Source organism: Choristoneura fumiferana, chromosome 23 (genome assembly GCF_025370935.1).
Source record: "Choristoneura fumiferana chromosome 23, NRCan_CFum_1, whole genome shotgun sequence".
NCBI lineage: Eukaryota > Metazoa > Arthropoda > Insecta > Lepidoptera > Tortricidae > Choristoneura > Choristoneura fumiferana.
Window position 1 is genome coordinate 6,211,693 of NC_133494.1, and position 21,361 is coordinate 6,233,053.

General features: G+C 35.8%; 1 protein-coding gene across 8 annotated transcripts in view; it reads left to right on the plus strand.

Annotated features, from left to right (window-relative positions):
• Positions 1–21,361, plus strand: part of LOC141440691 (fatty acyl-CoA hydrolase precursor, medium chain) — a 33,342-nt gene that overhangs the window by 10,763 nt on the left and 1,218 nt on the right. For 7 of the 8 annotated variants that reach the window (XM_074105228.1, XM_074105225.1, XM_074105224.1 and 4 more), the window contains 2 exons: positions 4,648–4,754; positions 4,825–8,351. In XM_074105228.1, the coding sequence (XP_073961329.1) occupies positions 4,648–4,754; positions 4,825–6,153 (1,436 nt within the window). In that variant the 3' untranslated portion in view covers positions 6,154–8,351. Of the gene's footprint in view, positions 1–4,647; positions 4,755–4,824; positions 8,352–18,269; positions 18,385–21,361 lie in introns of those variants that run through there. The other variant, XM_074105230.1, reaches the window with a different exon arrangement.

Below are 21,361 nucleotides of genomic sequence, written 5' to 3' on the forward strand. Positions count from 1 at the left end.
AATCAGATGTTAACCACTGCTGTACTATGAAGGAAATCACTCTTTCGTATGCCTTGTTAGCCTGGCTGACTGATGGCGAATAATGTATGCAGGTAATTGTGCGGGAATGTTAGCATTTTTGTAATTTCTTGTTTAGAAGGCCACCGGTATTTTACCTAAATGCTTAGTCACAAACATAATAATATGAAGTATGTCTGCATTAATAAAATAGTATAAAACAAAGTAATTTTCCGCCGTCTGTAGGTACCTCTGTATATACGTTGATATGTATTATACAGGGTGTGGCTTGTAATACGAGCAAAAAATTAAAACATAGATCCTCCTCGTCAAACTGAACAACATTTGTTCAGCGACTTTTAAAAATAATGGAGTCTTTGAATTATCCTTTTTTCATTCAAACTAATACTGCTATCAATGTATGCCATCCTAGAAAACAACTGACGTCGCCTGTCACGCTATAAACATCAAGCATTTAGCTTTACATCGCTTCTTCGAATAAACTTATGTGTAATAATAAAAAAACTAATTATTGTTAAAAGTCGCTGAACTATTGTTGTTCAGTTTGAGGAGTATGATCTATGTTTTAATTATTTGCTCATATTACAGGCCACACCCGGTATTATAATGACTGCTTTGGAAGTATTATTTTAAATTATAAGACACTGTTCCTTATTTTATTTTGATTTTATTTACGTTAAGAAGATGCAAATAATATATTCCGTCCTAATACAATTACCGTCAGCCAAGCTTTTTTTAAGGGAGGTTACAGTAACTTATTTTTCATCACACTTGCTCGTAAACAGTGTCGTAACATGCAGGCTACCTTAGTTGCAACCCCCCAAATAAAACCCTCGACCTTAATGTGCTTGTCATGAAACCCGTGGTCGGTAAATGAGTCATTGCGCGTACACATTTTCTTGCCATGAAGCCCAAGGTCGGTAAATGAGTCGGTGCCCGTACTGATTCCGCGTGCCCGTGCGCGCGCTGCTGCAGGACTACATGGACCACATGCACACGCACGTTGCGGCGCATGCTGCGGGAGGGGGAGGTAGAGGGCGACGTTGCCAAGAGCACAGCCTAAGGTATCGCCAATATTTGGAAGAATTATATTTTTTCTTTTACATTTTTGTTTTTACTTCAATTGCAATTGCCATTTTATTGCATCTACCATTCCTGTTTACCGATGTTTGCTTTATTACTGTTATGGCACTCCAGGTCTATACCTTATCATGTCTTAAATGCAATGTTTAACTATGTGACTGTTTGTTGCCTTAATAAATAAAAAAAAAAAAAAAATTACTTGCAAATGTGATAAAAAACATTGTATGTCGCACGGGCGGTACTAGAATTACGAACATCGACTCATTATAAAGCCCTCAGTCTTCGACTTCGGGCTTCTAATAGACTTTCGTTCGTACGGTTCGTACGATGATGATTCATACCTAATTCCATGTTCACCGGATACCCACTGTCTCAAATCATCCCGCATTGCGAGATCAATTTTCACACGTATAAAGGCTCCTAATCCAGCTATTTGTCAACATTACGAAGTGGTCGTTCCATGTTACCCGTTCTTGAAAAGGGTAGAGCGATCGCTCACTATCTTGATGAATCGCTTGTAATGAATGGCAGAGAAAATCGTTTGTTCAAATTTGTCGGATCTGTTTTGTTTCGAATTGGATTTTATCGATGGTTAGATTAGCCTTTATTGATAATTTAGTGTTTTAAAACAAAACGAATGAGAACTTGGAAAACGTTCCATTAGAAATTTAATTTATTTATTACTAGCGTAATTCTGAAACTACGCTGAATTTCTAAAAGATATATTCTTCATTTACTTTGTATTAAGAACATCATCCGTCTCTAGGTTTAGTAATTATGTAATATATCAGTCTAAAAAGTAGTAAATGTGTGTAATCCTTTTCTCAAGATCCAGCTATCTACATAACAAGTGATCCAAATCTATCTATATACCGGGTGTGGCCTGTAACTCGAGCAAATAATTAAAACATAGATCGTACTGGTCAAACTGAACAACATTAATTCAGCGTCTTTTTAAAGTGATTAGTTTTGTTTTATTTTTACTACAATTTAAAGTTTATTCGAAGACGCAAGTTTGTAGCGTGACAGGCGACGTCAGATGGGTTCTAGGATAACGTACTTTGAACAGTATTTTTTTTTAAAAGGGAAAATGGAAAGACTCGTTTTTTTTAAAAGTCGCTGAACTAATGTTGTTTAGCTTGACGAGTACGATCTATGTTTTATTAATTTGCTCGTATTACAGACCACACCCGGTATTTTAGCACGAAACGGTTTCAGCGACTTTACAGAAATAATTAATATAATTTATTTGCATGATAAAATTAGCATATAGGTATCTAGGTGAATTTTGTATAGCACATTTACTCGTATGTAGACATAGTTATGTTTTAAGACATTTTTTATTATTTACTATGAAACAGAAGAAGTAAATTTATAACAAGCTGAAACGCAAAGCGCCGAAGCTTTATTAATTACTTAACGGTCAACCATTAAGAAGTATTTCGGGAAATCGCACGTTTGCGTATTTTTGCTTAACGTTCGAGCAATTCATCGATTCTTCATTAATTTGCGTTGTCAATCAGTAAGTAGGTGTTTCATTCATGACAAATTATAAATTTTGGTGGCAAAATTTTACCATAATAAAGGAAAAAAAATCTCTAACTAATTAAAAGCATAAAGGCGTTGATCTAGTGATTTATGGCCTCTCAAGAAGAAAAACGTAGATTTAAACCCAAAGTTCCGCCTATGAGATTTCAAAATGTATAAGCTATTCCGTGCCAAAAAAACACCAGAAAACCTAAAAATACATCTAAAAAGCACTTCAATGTGTGTGTGTGTGTGAAGGTCGAAGGGAGCTACAGTCTCCTCTCTCAATCTGAGAAAAGCCCTGTATTCAACAATGATACTTGTTTAGGCCAAATATGATGATATACAGGTGTTAGTCCCGTGAAGTGTAAAACAAACCAAGTCAATAATGAAAATTATGTTAAACCCGTTCGACTGACCTAATAACTCGGTCAATAGTGACGTAACTTCAGAGAAACCACCACACCATTACACTTGCAGCAAATACGGTTTACAGTCCCAAGTAAATGCCTGTCATTAATGCTAGTATTCCGTGTCAATTTGCCACAATCCTTCGTTATAAACCACTTCACGTGGTTCGGCTTAACCTTAATCCCATTTGTGACCTGAATCTGGTAATAGGAAAATAACTATTATGTACCTAGATAGCGATAACGTTTTGGATGATTTATTCGAGCCGTTATCGCGAAAACTTTGCTACGGAACAAACTTTCATTCGCCATTTGAGGCGTGTGACGTTTGTAATTTATTCGTTGTCCGGGGAATTATGTGATGCGACTTTTAATGATAATCACACTTTTTAAGACATTTACCTACTGAATTATGTTACTAAGCTGTGTCACCGTCTCTTTTTTGAAGTCGCTAGAAATTTATCCACAAATTGCAAGTTTGATAGAAAATATATTATGGCTCCAAACTTTACTAAACGTATAGAAGAGGAAAACTGACAAAAATGTGGCTAATAGTACATTGTGCATTAAGGGGCGTAAGAAGGGGATTACTAACGAGAGTCAATTAGAAGCCCGACGCCGGAGGCGGGGGTTTGTAATCCCCTTACGGCCCGTGATGCACACAATTATTTTCATTAATCATACTGCGAGAAAAAAATGCGAAAAATGACACAGCTCGGCAAAAGAAAGACGCTAAGAAAACAACTAAATAAAATAATGGCTACCCGCCAATACAGGGTGCCAAAACGTATCGTATCGAACCGGTCCTCTCACTCTCGTATTAAATAATATGTGCGAAATAATATTTGTTTAAATAAATTGTATTTTTTTTTGTATTTTTATTATGTTACTGTTTATGTACTGTTCGAAGAGCGAATAAATATTTCTATTTTCTATTTCAAAACGATACGAACCTCTATTTTCGAATTGCGTAGTAGCCCCCTGATTGTCACTTTTATCTAGTTGTCTAAATGCTAAGCTAATTATTCCAACATGCTAAAAAAATATTTACTAAAGTTTCATGAGGCGTGGAAAATTTTTATGGTGTAAAATTGGGTTAAAGCTAAGTTTTAAAGATGTAAATAAAATGTTGGCTGACTTGAAACCTCTTTAGTCTGAAATGACGTACCTATATACTTACTTTTTAAAACTAAAGTTATAACTCCCTTGAGAAGAAAAACTATATGTAAATCCATAATTCCCGCGGGAACTATTGAGGCCACTGTCCTTTAGTATACAGGCATGGAATAATATCATTGACGAGCCAAGTGTGATGAAAAATATATTAATTAAAACTTGCTTTATTTAGGGACTAAGCCCACATTATAATTAAGTTTAATTGCGTTTGATGATTACGATCAATCCTGCTTTAGAAATAATAAAGAACATCCCTGGTTTCAGTAAGAACTCCATAGGGTATCTAAACATACCTAATTGCTAATAACAATTAAACCATAACAAAATCTTATTAGACCAACAATAATAGTCATCAATCGATTTGTTATTTTTTTAAACAGTTGGGATTCATTTTAGATGTACTCAGTCAAAATAAACATTTGCCTTGTTTCAGATTTCAAAGTTGAGGGGTACCCAACAATGGTGTGGTTTCACGGCGGCAACTTTATTAGGGGCAGCCCTAATGATATGAACCCTTTCCAACTTGTCATAAAACAAAAGGTTTTTTTCACATTTTTATAAATAGTTAGTGAACTTCACACTGAAATTACAACTCTTTTTTATATTCCAGGTAATATTCGTATCAGTAGCCTACCGCTTGAACATTTTCGGATTCTTTTCAACTTTAGACCAGGAAGCTACAGGGAACTATGGATTATTAGACCAAGTTGCTGCTTTGAACTGGGTTAAAAACAACATCGAATCGTTTGGAGGTGACCCTGACAACGTATGCATCTTCGGACATGATGCAGGCGCTGTTAGCGTGGGATTACACTTAATATCGTCATATTCAGCAGGACTGTTCCAAAAAGCTATAGCAATGAGTGGTAACGTGTTATCACCCGACACAGTAAATACGCCAATAAGAGAAGCTATAACAGTTGACAAAGTTGCCACAGCTTTCAGTTGTTTTCGAAAACCAACATACAAACTACTTGATTGTCTGAAAAGAGTACCCTATCAAGTCCTTTTAGAATTAGGGGAACCTTTAACAGAGTGGAAACCAATTGTCGATAGCAGTTATAACAACGTTTCAAGCCCATTTCTACCCGATCTACCAAGTAAAATGTTCAAAGATGACATCTTTAGCCCCGTACCGGTTTTAACTGGCTATACTAATATGGAAGACGCACTACTACTTGCTAAAGATAGCGACGATACTGGAATCAGTCAAAGGGAGTTTGATGTTATGCGCGAAGAGATAATACTTTCAGATATAACTGTTGACAATACATCATGCTTTACTAATCAGCATCACATCCAAGACTCGGTGTCTTTTTTCTACAAGCCTATACCACCGACGTCAAATGAAACTATACTGAGAAAGTTGTTTTTGGACTTCTACACAGATAAGGTACACGGAGCCACAACTTATCAGTTGGCAAAGCACCTTAGTAAACAGGCGCCGGTATTTTTATACCGTTTCGACCTGAAACCTTTCTCGGACATGGCTAATGAAGGCATCCCGGACTGGATTTCAGTGCCACATAACTACGATTTAATTTTCACATTTGGTTTGCCCTATTTAGCGCTCCCAGCAGATTTGAGCAAATGGGACTACCGCGATAAGAGCATTTCTGAGATAATAATGAAAATGTGGTCCAACTTCGCTTGGTATTCGAATCCGACTAACTCTGGTGTTATAATCGAATGGAACGCATTTGAAATAGAAAAGCCTGGATATTTGATTATGAATAGGCATAATTTTACTATGAGTACTCCGGACACGATAAATTACAAAGCTTTTGAATTTTGGACAGACTTTTACCCTAAAGTTGTTGAAATTGGTACAAAATGTTGCAAAGAGCCTTTGGACGATTCGGGCGCGGTCTCTATCAGCACTCAGCGAGTTTTTCAAAGTTTAATAACCCTACACATTTTATCTGTACTAATCTTTTAACAGGGGTAAATAGTTTATCATTGTATATATAAATTGATACGTTATTTTTATAAAGTCTTATAAATCTTAAAAATGTTTAGTTTATTTACAAAGATATTATTGCTATGTCATGTTAAAACGCAGAACCTATTTACGTTTAACTAATTACTAGAAATAACACTATTTAGAATTACGATTGTTTGGTTTCATTTCAATTTTTTTTCATAACTATTATTATGAGTGGATACTTACATTTATAATAACGTAGAAAGAAGTTTACTTTGTATTATACCTAAGTCATTGTGGTAGCTTAAAACTGGCAAATATATAATAAATATTTATTTATTTCGGGGATATAGATAGCCCTAACGATTTTGATGTTTACTAAATATATGGAGGTTTTCAAAAAACTTTGTCTTATATCTGGGCAAACGCGTGTTTTCAAGTTTTGGTAAAAAAGAAGTGAGTAAACTCTGTCGCCCAGATACTCTTAGAAATTATTTTTAGGTAGAAATATTGAACAAGTGAAATACAACATGAAAAATATGTAATTATTAATAAATATTGAATTTGCGTTTAAATGCCGCTATTAAATTATGCTACGTAGGAAAGGTAAATGCTTTTATAGAAGAAACCAGCTAAGTGCGATCGGACTCGCGCATCGAGGGTTATGTACAAATTATTTGTTGTATGTGTATCTATGAATATCCAGTGTTAGCAACACCCCTCTCCCACCGCAGTGCAGGGTAATTTTTGATGGTGACTGACATGGACAGACAGCCATTATCCGAATATTGTGAATATAAATTGTCGATTAAGATTCTGAGGCGGACTCAGAGAGAGGATGACACTTGTAAGGAAAAATATTTTTTTACTGTATCTTTTGATTATGAAGTTTGATATTTTTACTGCTTCTAGAAATAGAAAACTTGAGTATTTGATATTAATTTCAAATTGATAGCTCCTCGCGTTCCTGAAGTGTCTTAACAAATGGACAGACAGACAGACGGACAGCAAAGTGATCCTGTTAGTTAGAGGTGTGTCTTTTCCTTTTGTATTAGCACGAAACGTAGAAATATTAAATATCAAAAAAATCCACAAGAAAGTAAAGCAGCCACCGGTTAAATACAATATAATATTGAACTCAGCTCAAAAGATCCGATACCTAACTATTAAATATAACCCTCTTTAGAGTTTGCATACATTTTCCCTCTAAGATAACGTCCACTTTCAGTTTGAAGAGAGCTTACCATTTTGCATTTACATAGTTCAGTGTTCGTCAGCAAATGGCTAATCTTCGCCCTTGGGGCTTCGAAGGTCGAGTGGTCACGCTTGACCTTCGGATTCGTCATGGTAGTCAGAAATTCGATAATATCTTGACATTTTTACAGCTAACTTGTCACGAAATGTATACGTTAAGCTTTCTAGAAATGGCGAACCTTGACACCCTTTTTTAGTGTTTTTATATAATGTCTTTACGCCGCAAGTTTTGTTTCTGAAACTTCTAGTAAATTGGTTGCTACTAAAATATTGACTCCAGATATTATTGCCCAGCTCCAGCAGCAGGAGTGGCTCGACGTGGCCCAGTGAAAAACGGAATGGCGTTCTATGGTGTCGGAGGCTATGTTGTACTTCGGATTGTTGAGCCATCTCGAAGAAAGTACCTAAGAAAGTAAGATAATATCTTAAATAGATACAGGCAGTGATAATCGTAGCTTGAAGCAGTTTTTGCTAAAGGAGTGCTACTACAGAGTAGACGAGTACATAGATTAGGTAAGTAATATAGGACTTTTGATGTGTTTTATTTGTTACTTTAATTTAATGTTAACATTTTTTATTTTTTCAATTTATTAGTGTATGTGCCATTGGTAAGGTAAATATAGGTACTTACAACATTAAATGGTTTTTTTTTTCAAGTTAGATAGGTATTAATCTGTATATTTACATTTTCATTTGTTATTTTTCCTTAACTCTTATTGACTAAACGTTTTTTATAATTATTATTTTCGAAGGATTGGTTTTTCTCAGCTCTAGGCTGGTATTAACTACATTTACGGGTTATCCACCAAGTAAATGTAGCAAGAGTTGTAGAATAAATATTTTTTAAGAAGATTATAATTATTATTATTACTATCATTATTAGGTACTACTGACATAAATAATTATTTAACTGTACTATTTTCTATAAATGATGTATTTACTTAGTGAGATTTTTTTTAATGTTCATACACAGTGTAAATTGTTTTTGAATAAATAAACTGAACTGAATCGTACTCAACGGTTTGGAAATTACTCGAATCATTTCATATGCATATATTAAGAATATATGCATAAATAAACTTTATACTTAGTGAAAAAAAAGATATAAGAATAAAATAAAGAGCCAAAAATCTAGGAAGTAGACTGCAAACTTATTAAGTAAATATTGAAATACAATTATTATTGAGGATCACAATAACTATTCAGCATTTCGCAACAAATAAATGTTTTTTTTTAAACGGCTTGTCGTCTTTGAATGGCTTACGGCACTTTTTACCCCCTTTGCTGTGAGTAAAACAGGAGTTTGAATTTGGAAAAGTGATCATTTCTTATCAGGCTATTGGAGAGTCATTAGCAATTTTCTAAAACACTATGATTTTCGAAAACAAAGTAGGTATGATTGTGCCTAAAAACTCATACAGAGAGCAGTAACAAAAAATCTGATAAATGGTCCGAAGTGCTTTTCAGATAATTACAAGCATATTGTTCTTTTGGAGACGTCGAAAAAGCCCGTTCGTCATTCTGCTTAAGTGGGAGCGTCGCTTTTTGTGCCGAAAAGTGCTCGGCGTGCAGCGATTCTGTAGTGTCTCGAGCTTGCTTCTGCTTTGAATGCTTTTTGCAGATAGTATTAAGCTACAAGGAATGGCATAAGACAATAATGGCATAGGTAATTTGTTTACACTTTTAATGTCTAGTCTTTCTACGTCGTTGAGATTTAAAGTAATAGATAGGTACATACCTACTATAATAATTATAAGGTAAGTCTTATAGAGAGCCGTGGCGGCCTAGTGGTTTGACCTATCGCCTCTCAAGCAGAGGGTCGTGGGTTCAAACCCCGGCTCGCACCTCTGAGTTTTTCGAAATTCATGTGCGGAATTACATTTGAAATTTACCACGAGCTTTGCGGTGAAGGAAAACATCGTGAGGAAACCTGCACAAACCTGCGAAGCAATTCAATGGTGTGTGTGAAGTTCCCATTCCGCACTGGGCCCGCGTGGGAACTATGGCCCAAGCCCTCTTGTTCTGAGAGGAGGCCTGTGCCCAACAGTGGGACGTATATAGGCTGGGATGAAGTCTTATAGGTGTGATGTGATGACTGATTCCAAAAATTAAACATGATTGTCACCAGCCTTTCAATTTTATTTCAGATCATAGTTACACTGCAAACTACACACGCTTATAAATACTCGCTCAGTGGCTTATAAATGAAATATTAAAATGAAGTGTAGTATCTTCCTACAATATTTACAATATACCTATGTGTATTACGTGTTTACTAAAAAACTAACTGAATTTTGACCATCTATAGAACCTTTGCGCAAAAAAACTTACAATCGAAAAAACACATCGCATTGCTTGACTAGGAAATCATTGTGAGACTTACTGTAAGAACGTCTATGGTGGGCCAACAATCAAATGGTAGGTAGGTATGATGTATATTCTATTCTTTTACGAACAAAGTTCTCGTGATTCTAGTTCATTATTTACATAAAATATTGTTCGAACGTCAACCTGAACATATGGACACGATAAGGCGCCATGGCAAATTGTTCTTTACGGCACTGCATTTTGGCGTTATTTATTATTAGTAAAAAGGAAGTTAGATAGCGTAGCTTTGACATGAGGCTGTACATTGAATGTTAAGTTACGTTATTGTTTATAGGATAAACTTTTTACTTTTACGGAGGCGCTTACAGCCGCGAAACGTCTAGAAGAAGGAATAAAGAAGAAAAGCTTTAGAAAACAGTATTCTCAAAGAGGACGGTTACCAAGATAATGTTGAGAAATTATGAGCTAGTACATTTATTGGTACCTAGCCATAAATAATCCTTCTAACTAATAATTTCACCATCTATTTTATGGGTACCTAATAATTTAGTTAATTTACTATTTCTAAAAAAAATCCTAGGTACTTATAAAGCAGCAACGGACGTCGTCTAACAGAAACTTACATAAAATCTGTACTCGTAGCGAAAACGTAAATCAAATCGTATCGTGCTGTTAAGCCAACCATATATTTTCCGAACAGCACAGCAAGTACCTACCACTGGGACCCTAGTGAAAAAGGGGTTAAGTCTGCAGAAATTACACAGCTATTTTCTATTTTATGTGTAAAGGGGTTTAAGTCGAAATGCAGCTGTTCAACTTCTGCAGAATTAACCCCTTTTTCACTAGGGTCCCAGTATATACGTTCGTTTAGCGTTTATGCTAGTTCAAAATACAGAAAACTTAAGAGATACGATACAATAAAATGTAATTTCTGATTTTTCACTCCGTGTATAAAAAGACACATGTGTGTACATAATTATAAAAAAAAACTTTAAGTGAATATTTATCTCCAGTCTGGTATTATATAAAGCTTTATGTGTAACGCCGTGCATGATCGCAACCATAACTCACTGTCGAACTGCATAAGAAACCGACTTAAAAAAAAGAGGTTACCTCAGATCAGAACTTCATCATAAACCCGGGAGCCGGGACCACTATAACAGCATCTACCTACTGCAGGTATGTTTATAATTGTTTTTTTTTTATAAAAAATGTTTTTCATTCTTGCTGTCTTTATAAAAAAATTACGGCTATTATCCAAAGCAGCATAGAATAAAAATACTCAAATAAAAGTAGGATTATTAAGAAATTAAGATCTTATCAGTTTGAAAATTGTACTATAGCGTTCGTCGAATTCAAATTGCTTTGCGGTTTTGAATAACAGATTGAAGCCCATATTGCGCTATTAATGTGCCTCAACCGCAGAATCACAGCTAAAAAATATAAAGAGAAGGCAATCTCAAATGAAAATCCAACAACAACATTAGATTTAGCAGTTAACGCGATTGTAGGTTATGATAAACCAGATGCCTTAATTGGCTAACGCACTTGTAATTACAATCGTTTTCACCACTTCTTTCTATCACACGGTATAAGACGAACGTAGAACAAGATGGTGAATAAGATTGCGAACGTCAGAACTGGCTGGGTCAGTGATCCGAAGTGGATCTTGGTCTCCAATAGGATTTGACGCCAAGGCGTCCCTTAAGAATATAATAACAATGACTCTTTATTAAACACCAACACATAGTAAGCTGTACAGAAGACACAAGTTGAGATACCTATAGAGATTTTCCAAGGTAAGCAATAGCAATAAGTAGGCAATAGCCTATCTTGTGCAATTTCTTTCCAGTTTTCTGCGTGTAGGGCACGGAGGTCTTTCTCCACTTCATCTAACCAGCGGTACTTGGGCTATTTTTAATAAATGCGAAGGTTTGTATGTGTGTGTATGTTTGCTACTCTTTCACGCTGAAACGGCTGGACGGATTTGAATTAAATTTGGTATGTAGATAGCTGGACATCTGGAATAACACATAGGCTATTTTAGGACGGGGTCGGGATAAAATCTTGAAATTTCAACCGTTGGGTTTAGAGTCAAATTTGCAACTTAACGATAACCACGATGTATGTTTTGGGAATTTCCACGGGATTTTAGCAAAATCCCGAAATTTCAATTCAACTGCTTGGATATAATGGTACATCTATTTTCAGCAAAATTCATGTCTGACTCTGAACGGTTCAAATTTCAAAATTTTATCCCGACCCCGTGGTGAATTCGGTATATAAAATAGCCTATGTGTTATTCCAGATGTCATGCTATCTACAATTAAAATATCCTGATAAAAATTTACAGAAGTGTATCTTCAAACTTGCCTACCGTCTAATGATATAAGTATAACCGCGCGAGCGTTACCGAGATTTCTAAAATAACTAAACAAGACTTAAATGTTTACATTGTTGATTAAACAAAAAAAAAACAAGAATTAGTCGCTTAAAGGTAGGTATTGGATTTTCTCTTCAGTATTTAGATTATTTTGAAAGAGGTAGCTTGTACAAATGTAATTTACAACAACATACCTCAACCCGATTTATACGAAATGTAACGCAATCTTAGGAGTTAATTAATAATAACTATAGTTTAGTCGGTGAGAACCTCGGCTGTTTCACCATCCATTGATTAGTGTTAACTGGCGGTTAGGTGTGATGCCGTCTCTATTGTGTTCGGATAACTTGGAAGATTCCGTCGTAGGTAACAATTCGAAATCCTTAGAAAACTATTACTTGATTTTTCGTAATGGCTAACCTTAGATGAATGATTGGTCTCGAACCTCGCTCGACTAGATAAAGGCTCCGGCGTACTTGTCAAATGCGGCAACTTTAGTACGCAAATCGGCGTACCTGAACCCGAGCGATCGTCCGCTTTGCAAACTGTACGTAATGTGCATGTTCCGAATTTTGTTATTTTGGTCATAACCGAAGTAAAATGCCAGTTTTCGCAGTGAATTGTTTAAAATAATACTACAAGAAATAAGAAGGACACTGGGTGATCACATACCATCAGTAAATATCGTATAATTTCGAAATTACAAAATAAAGTAACATGAACTCTAAACGCCATTCTGTGTTGCCGCAACACAAGAATCAAATTCCCCGTGGTTGAGATTTAATAAATTGAATTTTATCGTTATCATCATTAAATGATGAAAGATTTAATAACTTATTTTATTTAAGTATCTAACGTAATTATTTTATAAACATAACTAGTTCTATATTATTTATGTTTATCTTTGTGATATTATACACTGATAGGTTATAAAATTGTTAACCGACTATTTAATTGGGGTGAATGTGTCTTAAAATTAAAAATGTTTTGTCTTCCCAGTGAAACCCGATCAGCTGATTTACTTAGGTATTACGGGAAACGAAAAAATTTTTTTCGTATTTCTACCCATTTTCCTGAAATGTTAACTTTTTACCCGACTGCCCGAAGGAGGGTTAGTTTTTAAGCGTAAATGTATGTAAGTATGTATGTATGCATGTACCTATGTATGTATATTTTTGTAAACAATTATTTTTATTTTAGTCTTAATTAACCTGTACATTATATTAGGTTTAACGGTGCAACGTGTTAAGTACGCAAAACTTCTTAGTTTGGTGACTCAGTCCAGGAATTTTCAGTAATAATTTGTAAATATTGAATGTCCTTAAATATATATATTTTTTTAATTAAAAGTGAGGCCTGATCATTGATATACCTACATCATACCTACCATTTTTTTAAAGAAGAAACCTACGCCTACCTATACACAAACATATCAATACATTCACTCTTAATTACTTCTTAATTTCTAAGTATTTCCAAGATACTTTTTGTAACCAGTAACTTAATAGACCACAGAAAATTTATTTTCCCAATAATTCGGTAACAGTGGAGCAGCTGGCAACATATTCGTCACGCACACTAGCATCCTTGCAAATTGTCTACACCGTTCTTACGCACACTACAATATTGAGTTGCCGCATTCACGAACGTTTTGTTTTTAGTTAGCGCGGTATCTAGTCGAGCGAGCGCGCGAGACCAATCATTCATCTAAGTGGCTAACCCTATCTTGGGCGTGTCCGACATGCTCTTGGCCGCTTTTTTTATTTAACCTAAATCTAGGGGGATCCCTTTGTTTCCAATACATTTTTTTTGAATTGAGATCATATTATTTTATAAACATAAACATCCTAGTTTTTAATTAAATATCGTCTTCTCCCGACAAGATATTTATCTATTTTTTTAGTTCCCAGCCATGTTGGGCTTTTATGACAAAATTTTCGTCATTTAGTTTATATAATTTTTAAAGCTTGTCCCTGCCCCAAAAGGTATTTGGGGTCGACCAGCAACTCTACTCGGGTCACCGCTGTATGGTATTGGCGTCTAAAAAATTGCTATCATCCATTGCTAACTATGGATCAGCTGCACCTTTACCAAGCTGGCAGCCGCCACAAGCGCTAATGACCAGCCGTCGAGACTTAACATTAAGTCTCATTTCTGCATTTTTTTGATACTTTCCTTGATTTAAATAAGTATTGTTAAAACCGTTATAATTTGCTCATTACTTTGTAAGCTGTTTGCAAACACTACGTAAAATATGGACGTCAATTTAAGCTAAAATATTTCATCCATCGACAATATATCCCTGACGCTTAATGTTAGATTTATTTTCAAGGAAATCATTCTGACATCTCTATCTGAGGTAGGTATTGATGTTTAAGGTTCTCGAAGTCCGAACGACCTAACATTATCGGACAGCAGTGTATTATCTGATCTAGGTATCATCATCATCCGCTAGATGCTGTCGCCAGATGTTTTTTCTGGTGTTACGTTTTAAGGATTGTCGGACGGAGGCTGTTATTAAATGGTGCTTTTGAAATTTTGATATACCAGGTTAGAACAATTTCTGATTTTAGAACATTTTCTCCACATTTAAGGACATTTTTGTCCGTGCGCATAACCCTGCTTTAAAACGCATGCGTACCTCATTTCCTGAAACCATATTATGGAATATTTGGTATATAGCTTCATCATGGAGTACCTACCTACTTCTGACAAAGAGTAATATAAGATTGAAATTTAAGAAAATTTTGTATTTGTTTTATAGGTGAAGTCGGCTGGAAAGAATCGTCATCACTGTAAATTGAATCAAGATGCATTAGTTTTAATAACATGACTCATTAATGACTGTTAATAAATCAGAATTGCGCACAAGCGTTATTAGAAAGTGGACTTCAAACGATTGACTGTACGTATAGGATAAACAAGATAAGAACTGGGATTCTCCCACAGAAGTCACAGAAGTCACATTGATATCCTCCTCTCTGACACAGCACATACTATAGAATTTATTAACGCGACCGATGCCGCGGCGTGCGTGTTGTCGAAAACTGGATCCGTCTTTCGACTTCTGTGTCCTGTCTATGGTTGAAAGAGACTAATTGGCCTAAATAAAATACAAATACTCGTCGATATATTGTATAGACTGCCCATCTACCTCGACCTTACGTGTCATGCTGTTGGTCATTACCTTGACTTCTATACCTTTAACTTTAATTAAACTCTTGTGAGACATATTGGTAAAATTACTAAATTAAACGAACGCACTCACCTAGGAAAGAGATCTTCCGAAAATGAAATGAAATATATTTTTATTTACCAATATACAAAAGTATATCCGTAATTATTACACCACAGTTGATGAGTATGAGTAAATTGGAAATGAGACTCAGCGAGTCCGCTTATTTTGAACAAAATAACATTTTCACTTCTCATGCTCGTAAAGTTCGTGTTTATGCTGGACCTAGGCGACATAAAATGACTTTTTATCTCCTAGTAAAGTATAATTTTCATCTAAGAGCAAGGTAAACAGGTGTCAACAGCCACAAACAAAAAAGTTTGTACATATTTTTTTATACTGTTTAATTTATATAAAACTAAAATCAATCAAAATAAAACAATAAAACTAAAAAATATAACTATATAATAATGCATGAAAAATTAAAGCTACCTACATAGAAAGTGAACAGGCACCTTGAGAATCAGACTGTCACTAAACAAAATATGACAACTAGCAAAATTAAACTATGCGTTAAAAATTAAAAATTTTTGATTGTCATTTTGAAAGACGTTAATTTTGTTTAGTGACAGTCTCATTCTCAAGGTTTTGTTTCCACTGTTGTTATGTAATTTCCTCGTAATTATTAGTGAAAAGCAGTGTAAAACTGAGCATTAAACCTTTTAATTTAGGAATACAAATACATATGGTTTGCACGCTTCTGCGATATTTGTATAAATTTTGATGTACCTACGTGCACCGGCTAATTGAGCAAATATTGTGCGAATAACAGGCATCTGTATTCCCGACCTCGGGGCCGTTAAGATAAGCTGCATTTGATCTGCTTTCTGACTGCAACAGTTGTTTTCCAATTGACATAACTGCATCAAAAATAAAAACTAATTGCGTAGTCCGCTTGCAGTCGGGGTGCAGTTTTAGTGGCCGAAACCGACTGCAAACTAGCTGCACGGTTGTAATTCAGTTATGTTAAAGTTGGTCCACTTGCAGCGGAACTGCAACTCAACAGCAATAACCGCCTGTAGCAAAATCATCGCCTTATCGGGCATTTATTTTATTAGCAGTATAACTAATTTAGTTGAATGTCCGGTGGTCTAGCGAGAAGCTATTTATTGCAGTATCAATGCAGTTGAGATGCAGTTCAATTGAGATGTACTAGCTGCAACATAACTGCATTATAACCGCGCAGCTAGTTAGTTCTGACGACTGCAATCTACTTATTGTAGTGCACACTTTTTTAAAAAGAACGCTTTCGCGTGCTACCTACCCACTTCAAGAAATTCTATAATTGTCAATATTGTTAAACAAAAATTGAATCATGCTCATGACGCTCTCGGATAAAACAACAAAAACACAAGTTTTAGCGTAACTTAAACAATTAAAACAAGACTTGTCCCATTAACAGGAATGACCACGGTTTTCCTTATACAAAACTAAATTTATAAACAAAACGAGGTACGTTTTTATAACGGGTCGAGATAACCAGTCGACGATTCGCTGGTGTCTGTAGTGGTCGTCTTGAGGGAGTAAATAGAATAAGTAAAAAAGTTATCGGCAACACTACAAGTAAGTCATCTACATATCTACATCTAGATGTCGTTTTATTATGTATACCTAAGTTCATTTTGCGATTATGTTTTTATTCTTGACTTGCATATTTAAAAAAAGGTAAGCAAAAATTTGATTAAGCGTTCAAGGAGTTAATGACCATGCAAGTGGGTATTCAGTCAGCTTAGTTAAAGTTTTTTTTATGCTTTTGTTTTACAATATTTCAATGTCAATTGAATGTGAATGAATGTAAATAAAGCCAAGATATCGAATTAATTAATGTTGTGCCTAATCAGTCCGAGGTTATTTATTAATAATCTTATTGTATTTAAAGTTAAGTACGATGTATCTCACACTCTTTAACTACTATACCTACATACCTAGGGTGTATTTACTTAGTTAAGTTTTTATTCGTCAAGCTAACACTGATCAATAATAATTCACATAGGTAGGTACGAGTAATTGAAATATCAGGACGTTTTTTAAAAAAGTGTAACTTTTCTTTCAAAATGTATTTAATTTTTTCATACAAATTTTATGAGTCAGTTTTGTGATGCCCATATCGACCGTATGAAAAAAAAATGTCACAAAACTGTCATTTTTGTTTGGGACATTTTTTTAAGCTATGGGAGTCAAATGTGCCCTTGATTCTCAGTAGGAAAAACCATATTTGTCTCAAACTGAAAGAAAAAAGAATAACAATATTTATTCGGATCATCATCCCAGCCTATATACGTCCCACTGCAGGGCACAGGCCTCCTCTCAGAGTGAGAGGGCTTGGGCAGTAGTTCCCACGCGGATTTATTCGGATGCTTTTAAATTAATATTATAATTACAACACATACATATATTAAAACTCGTAAATAAATGCAATTTTAGGTGTGCATACATGGACCTACCTATCTATAGGTAATACACGTGGTAACCTAGGGGTTTGACCTACAGTCTCTTAAGCAGAGGGTCCTGGGTTCGAACCTGGACTCGGATCTTAGGATTTCTCGGACTTAAAATCGATGACATGGTTCCTAAGAACAGATCTTCGTATCAAACTTGAGGTATATTTCCTAGTTGCCACCATGCGCCTGCGCATTCAAATCTTTTCAAAATTAAATCTGCTAAGGAATATAAATACGAAAAATTCTTAGTACCAATATTTGTCACATTTTCACGATATGTGAGTTTTGGATTGGATTCGGATGAAAAAATAAATCTGTAGATCTGAAATAACAATAATACAGGCTACTTTGAATCCCCATTATTTATGCTAACTAATAGTTTAGGTACGGGTGCGAAGCCACGGGTAAAATATAGTATATTATATCATTCCCACGTGACATTTATTTTTTTTACAGATTATGGCGACCGTCTACAGTGCCGTTATCATAGCAGTTGTTATATCGGCTGCACTCGTCCAGGGTCAACGACCTTCTTTCGCTGGCACACAACCCATTGGCTTTCCTGCGATACAAAACAAGACTACAGCGAGTCCGCTTGAAAATCGGTAGATATTTATATCTTATATATGTCGGCGGCCGATCGTAAAATCCGCCAGATTACGAAATTCCTAGGCAAATCGTGAAATGGCGCCATTTCTTGATATGCCTAAACGTTGGCCAGGCATTCACGATGTGCCTGAAAAACAATACGGCAGATCGATTAGAGCTAATGCATTCGTCGATATTCCTAGCTCTATACCGGGCATATCATGATATGCCGAAAATAAGAAAAAATTAGGCACGACGAGCGAAGCGATCCGTCTATTCGGACAAAATAATTAGAGACGGCAGCACATTTAACCGTCAGTTAACACTAATCAATGGATGGTGAAACAGCCCCTAATTCTCTTTATTTCTAATGCGCTTACCTACTTTTATACCGCGTCATTCTACGACAGGTTTTTCTAATGTTCAACGTCTTAAGGAAAAAACATCCAATGACGTTATTTTTTGAACGAGGGCCGTCCCCTATATTTTTACTGCGTCGTTTGGGGCATCTGAGATCCACACACAAAAATTTAGTACCTTTTGTAGACAGGTGCGACAGGAAATACTCAAACCTGACTGGGTCCGATAGTTTCATTTTATACTATACTATAGCTACGTTTACTATAGCCGTGGTGGCCTAGTGGTTTGACCTATCGCCTCTCAAGCAGAGGGTCGTGGGTTCAAACCCCGGCTCGCACCTCTGAGTTTATCGAAATTCATGTGCGGAGTTACATTTGAAATTTACCACGAGCTTTGCGGGTGAAGAAAAACATCGTGAGGAAACCTGCACAAACCTGCGAAGCAATTCAATGGTGTGTGTGAAGTTCCCAATCCGCACTGGGCCCGCGTGGGAACTTTGGCCCAAGCCCTCTTGTTCTGAGAGGAGGCCTGTGCCCAGCAGTGGGACGTATATAGGCTGGGATGATGATGATGATAGCTACGTTTGACCACCAATTTGTTTAATTTGACTGTTTCACTATCCATTGATTAAATTTATTTGACGGATAAATGTGATGCCGTGTCTGTTTGTTTTGGTCGAATAGACCAGGGTTGGGGAAATAGCGGCCCGCGATAAACAATATTCAAATTATTCAAATACTAGCTTTTACCCGCGGCTTCGCACGCGTAAACTATTCGATGTGGTAGCTGCAATTGAAATTTTCGGGATTTTACAAAATTCCCCTGGAAATTTCCAATATTTATATCGTGGTCTTCATTGAGGTTGTGTTGTGAATAACTGTACAAAAATTCAAGACTCTAAACCCAGTGCTGAAGTTTCAAAATTTTTCCCTATCCAAATTCCAATGCAAAAATCAAATTCAAATCATTTACTCAGTAAATAGGCCGCAATGGGCACTTTTACACGTAATTTTTTAAATACCAGCGCTTTCGGAAGACCATCATTGCCAAGAAGAATGCACCGCAAGAAACTGGCAGAAAAGTCATTTTTTCAAAATAAAAATAATTACAAATAAATACTTAAAAACTACAGTATACCTGAGCACTACCTGTCATCTTGCGTATGAATGTTATAGTTAGCTTATTTATGTGTTGTTATGGTATCTATCTACCTATCTATCTGTTTAGATTTGTTGTGTATGTGTATTGTATGTGTTAGTTTTATGTATTCTTGATACAGCTCTAATCTACTGTAAATTGCACCACCTGCTAAAATGTATTCCTTATTTCTGTCCCATTGTAAAGGTTGCTGAAGAGATCGCTCTGAAGGCGATAAGGCCGCCTATTGCTTACCTTAGAAAAATCTCTATGTATATACTTTGTGTTTTCTGTACTGTTTACTGTATGGTGTGCAATAAAGAGTTATTGTATTGTATACAATTAAAGAAAAAAATACGAAATAATAATAATAAATTACAGGGATGTATGGGGTCCCTTAGTTACAAACTATACGTGGGAATATCGGGATAAAAAGTAGCGTACTTATGTGTTATTCCAGACATACGGCTACCTACAGCCAAATTTCATGCCTCTAAGCCTAGCGGTTGGTATTTCGACATTTTATTCCTAGGTATCCGTGGTAATATCTGGTCAGAAAAGTCATCTATGTGTTTTTCTAGACATCCAGCTTCCTACATACCAGATTTCATGACTCTAAGCCTCAGCGGTTAATATTTCAAGATTTTAATCCCTATCCCGTGGAATATCGGAGTAAAAAATAGATTATGTGTTATTCCAGAGGTCCAGCTACCTACATACCAATTTCATGGCTCTAAGCCAGTGGTTGTTATTTCGAGATTTTTATCCCTAGGTATCCCGTGGAATATCGGGTCAAAAAGTCGTTTATGTGTTATTCCAGACGTCTAGCTACTACATACCAAATTTTCATGACTAAGCCCAGCGGTTATTATTCAAGATTTTATCCCTATCCGTGGGAATATCGGGGTAAAAATAGCCAATGTGTTATTCCAGAGGTCCAGCTACCTACATACCAATTCAGGCTCTAAACCCAGTGGTTGTTATTTCGAGATTTATCGCCTAGGTATCCCGTGGGAATATCGAGTCAAAAAGTCCCTTACGTGTTATTCCAGACGTCCAGTTACCTACATACTAAATTTCATGACTCTAAGCCCGGGTTATTATTTCAAGATTATATCCCTATCCCGGGGGAATATCGGATAAAAAAGTAGCTTATGTGTTATTCCAGAGGTCCAGCTACCTACATACTAAATTTCATGGCTCTAAGCTCTGCGGTGTTTATTTCAAGATTTTATCCCTAGGTATCCCGTGGGAATATCGGGTCAAAAAGTCACCTATCTGTTATCCAAACGTCCAACTACCTACATATCAAATTTTCATGACTCTAAGCCAGAGGTTGTTATTTCGAGATTTTATCCCTATCCCGTGGGAAATTACCGGGATAAAAAGTATCCTATGTTTAATCCAGGTTATAAACTAATTTCGCCGATTTTCATCAAATCCGTGGCAGCCGTTTTCAGCGTGAAAAAGTAACAAACATACTGCACTCACTCACTC